The 2,790-nt window shown below is 26.7% G+C and overlaps 1 protein-coding gene across 2 annotated transcripts in view; it reads left to right on the top strand.

Annotated features, from left to right (window-relative positions):
• The window catches only part of LOC106459975 (group XV phospholipase A2-like), a 20,012-nt gene extending 17,691 nt beyond the window's left edge, over window positions 1-2,321 (top strand). The window contains exons 8-9 of one of the 2 annotated variants that reach the window (XM_022386567.1): window positions 72-152; window positions 685-2,321. In XM_022386567.1, coding sequence (XP_022242275.1) covers window positions 72-134 — 63 coding nt within the window. In that variant the 3' untranslated portion in view covers window positions 135-152; window positions 685-2,321. Of the gene's footprint in view, window positions 1-71 lie in introns of both variants that reach the window. The other variant, XM_022386566.1, reaches the window with a different exon arrangement.
• Window positions 2,322-2,790: the final 469 nt, after the last annotated feature.

Consider the following 2,790-nt stretch of genomic DNA (forward strand, 5'->3'; position numbering starts at 1 on the left):
GGATGTACTGAGATAGGAAAAGGAAGCAGAAACTACAAGGTGTACCATAAAGTTTCATGAATATGGACCACATGGATATTCTTCATGATCCAGCAGTTTTAGAATACATTAAGAACCTAATTATTGAAGCATGATGGTTATAAAAAAAAATTGTAAGTGAACTAAAAAATAAATAGCATCTCTCTCTCTCTCTTTTATTTAAAATGATTGTCTTAGTTGTGTAATAAATTCTTTGACTTTTGTTTATTTATCAAAACTTTTATTTGTAGAAATTATTTTTCAACTCTATTGCTCTTTTTTTCAGTTAGCCTTACGTGAAAGCTATATAGCATTAAATGTTTTTAGATTTTCCTTTTTATTAAATTAATAAAATGGGGAAAACAAATTATTTTTGGATATTAAATTACATATGTAACTGAAAAATATTGTTTATAAATGCATTATTTTAATATTTTTACTTATTTACTGTCAAGAGCATTTAACAAAATGTCCACTTATTAGTTTATTGAGAATTCTTTGTTTGAAACTTTATGTATAAGTGTCTGTTCAAATTTCAAATTTTATTTGCTGCTTCATTTTTTCAAGAATTTTGCATATCTTTTAAGATAAAGAATCTGTTCTTTATTTAACACCGGATATTATAAATCTTAATAATATAAGGAATGTGATTATTTTGAATTCCAGATTCTAAATTTTGGAAAATCTTCTAAATTAATGTTCTCGTGTGCCAATCATTTTCAAAGAATTGATAAGAAACTTCGCTGGAAATTTGATGAGATAATTCTTACAAAGGTCGTATAAATACGGTTTTGTTTATGTATATATTGATTTCTTTAAAAACTATTAAGATTATCTTAAGTTAAAGCATCGTAGTGCTTACATAACAGTGACATGTCATGTTGATAATGAAATTTGTTTCACATAACTCATTTTGTTTTACAGTTTTTTTTGTGTTATTTCTGTGCAGTTTTGAAAGAAATAGATTAAAACATGTTATATATATTGGAATTGTTCACTAAAATTTGTAAGAATAGAGCTCGTAACTTCCTGTTATGAAGCATAGCAATTTTTATAATGACTGCATAAGTTTGAACTGTAGCTTTAAAAAAATAACAAACTTCAGGTGTTTTTGTATATTTGCATCTCAAGATTTTTAATGGATATTTATGATCACATATACATCTATGTGATTTTGCAGTAATATTGAATGTGAATTAAATAATTCAAGATATTTCATTGTAACAATGAATAAGTCACTATATTTTTTATAATATGACGCATCACTGCTCATCCCATGTTATCCAGGAGCTTATCTTCTGTTATTAGGAGTAATAATGGCTGGACTTTCATTATTATTATTTTTTTATTATATTAGAATTATAAAATAGTACAACAGTTAAAACTTATGCAGTGCTTTCAGTAAATGCAATTAAAAATGAAAAATAATTAAATTGGCTTAGAATTCAGTAAGTTCTGGACAGATAAAATAATTAGGGTGAAATAATGACCAAAATAATCTGAATTATGTGTTGTATTTCGTATTGTAGTATTCATATTAGAAATTATGTGTGGTGTTGTGGTATTCATATTATAAAATTGTTTGTACTTGTATTACTTTTGGTAAACTTTTCCTGAAGTATAATTTTAAAATTAATTTCATGAAATGCTAAATATAACTTTAATGTTTATAACAGTAACTGTGGTGAACTAAATAAGTTGTTTAGGCTTAAAAGGTTGGTAAAATAGTGAAAGTTTATTTCAACATTCTCATAATAAAACACAAGAATAATTTGGGAATTGAAGTTCTACTTTCAAATACATTTTGGTCAGAATTATAACAAGATGAATAAAAATTACTGTTTCCCTACAAAAACATAATCATATATGATAGTTTGTTATAACTGTGTCTTTGGTAGGTTAAAATGACAATGAAGTTTGTTTTACTGAGCTAGCTTTAACAAACAGTTGAAAATTATAACATTTAATTGAACCATTCATTGTGTGTTTGTTTGGCAAGCATGTTTTGATAAGTTTCTAGTATCCAACTGTATCTTAACTTTTGTTTTTATTTCTTAAAGATATCTTGCAAAAGGCAAGTGCTGGTTGGGTAAAAGAAAGACTGTTAGGTTACAAACACTTAAATGTTGAGATACGTGTTGATAAAAAGGTATTTTTGGGATGTTTAAACACTTCTCACCCCGAACATTCTGAGGAAATGTCGTGCCGTATACAGATACAAGTTTGGATGTTAATGTATTATCGTTTCCTCTGTATTAGTGCTTTTTACTATGATAACAGTGATAATAAATTTTGAAATGCTAGTGAATTTCATTTTTTTTGGCAATGCTCATTTTGTTTTGTGTTTTGGTCTATCCTGTATAATGATAATCAGTTCACAGCAAAGTTACTAAGTTATAAATTAGTTGCAATCATTTACTTTGGATAAGAAATTTTTGAAAGGATTGTTATTTCTTTCCCACTTAGCTTCATTACTTATTTCTGTTTAGCTAATGAGTTCTATAATTGTATTTGTAATTTTAACATTGACAGTCTGCTAATTTTGAGATTATTCATTAAATATTTAAGCACAAAAGTGACATTTTAAGTGACTTAAATCTTGACATTTATTTTTTGAGCATTTTCTGTGTGTTCCACTAAAATAGTGATTCCATCGATTTGTGCATGAAATGATGTATTAAGTTCTTAATGTCATTGGAAATGTGCATACAGTAGCCACGGAACAAATCTACGCTAATCTTACTTATCGGCCAATGAAATCACGCATTCTTT

The sequence above is a fragment of the Limulus polyphemus genome, unplaced genomic scaffold (genome assembly GCF_000517525.1).
Source record: "Limulus polyphemus unplaced genomic scaffold, Limulus_polyphemus-2.1.2 Scaffold689, whole genome shotgun sequence".
Classification (NCBI taxonomy): Eukaryota; Metazoa; Arthropoda; class Merostomata; order Xiphosura; family Limulidae; genus Limulus; species Limulus polyphemus.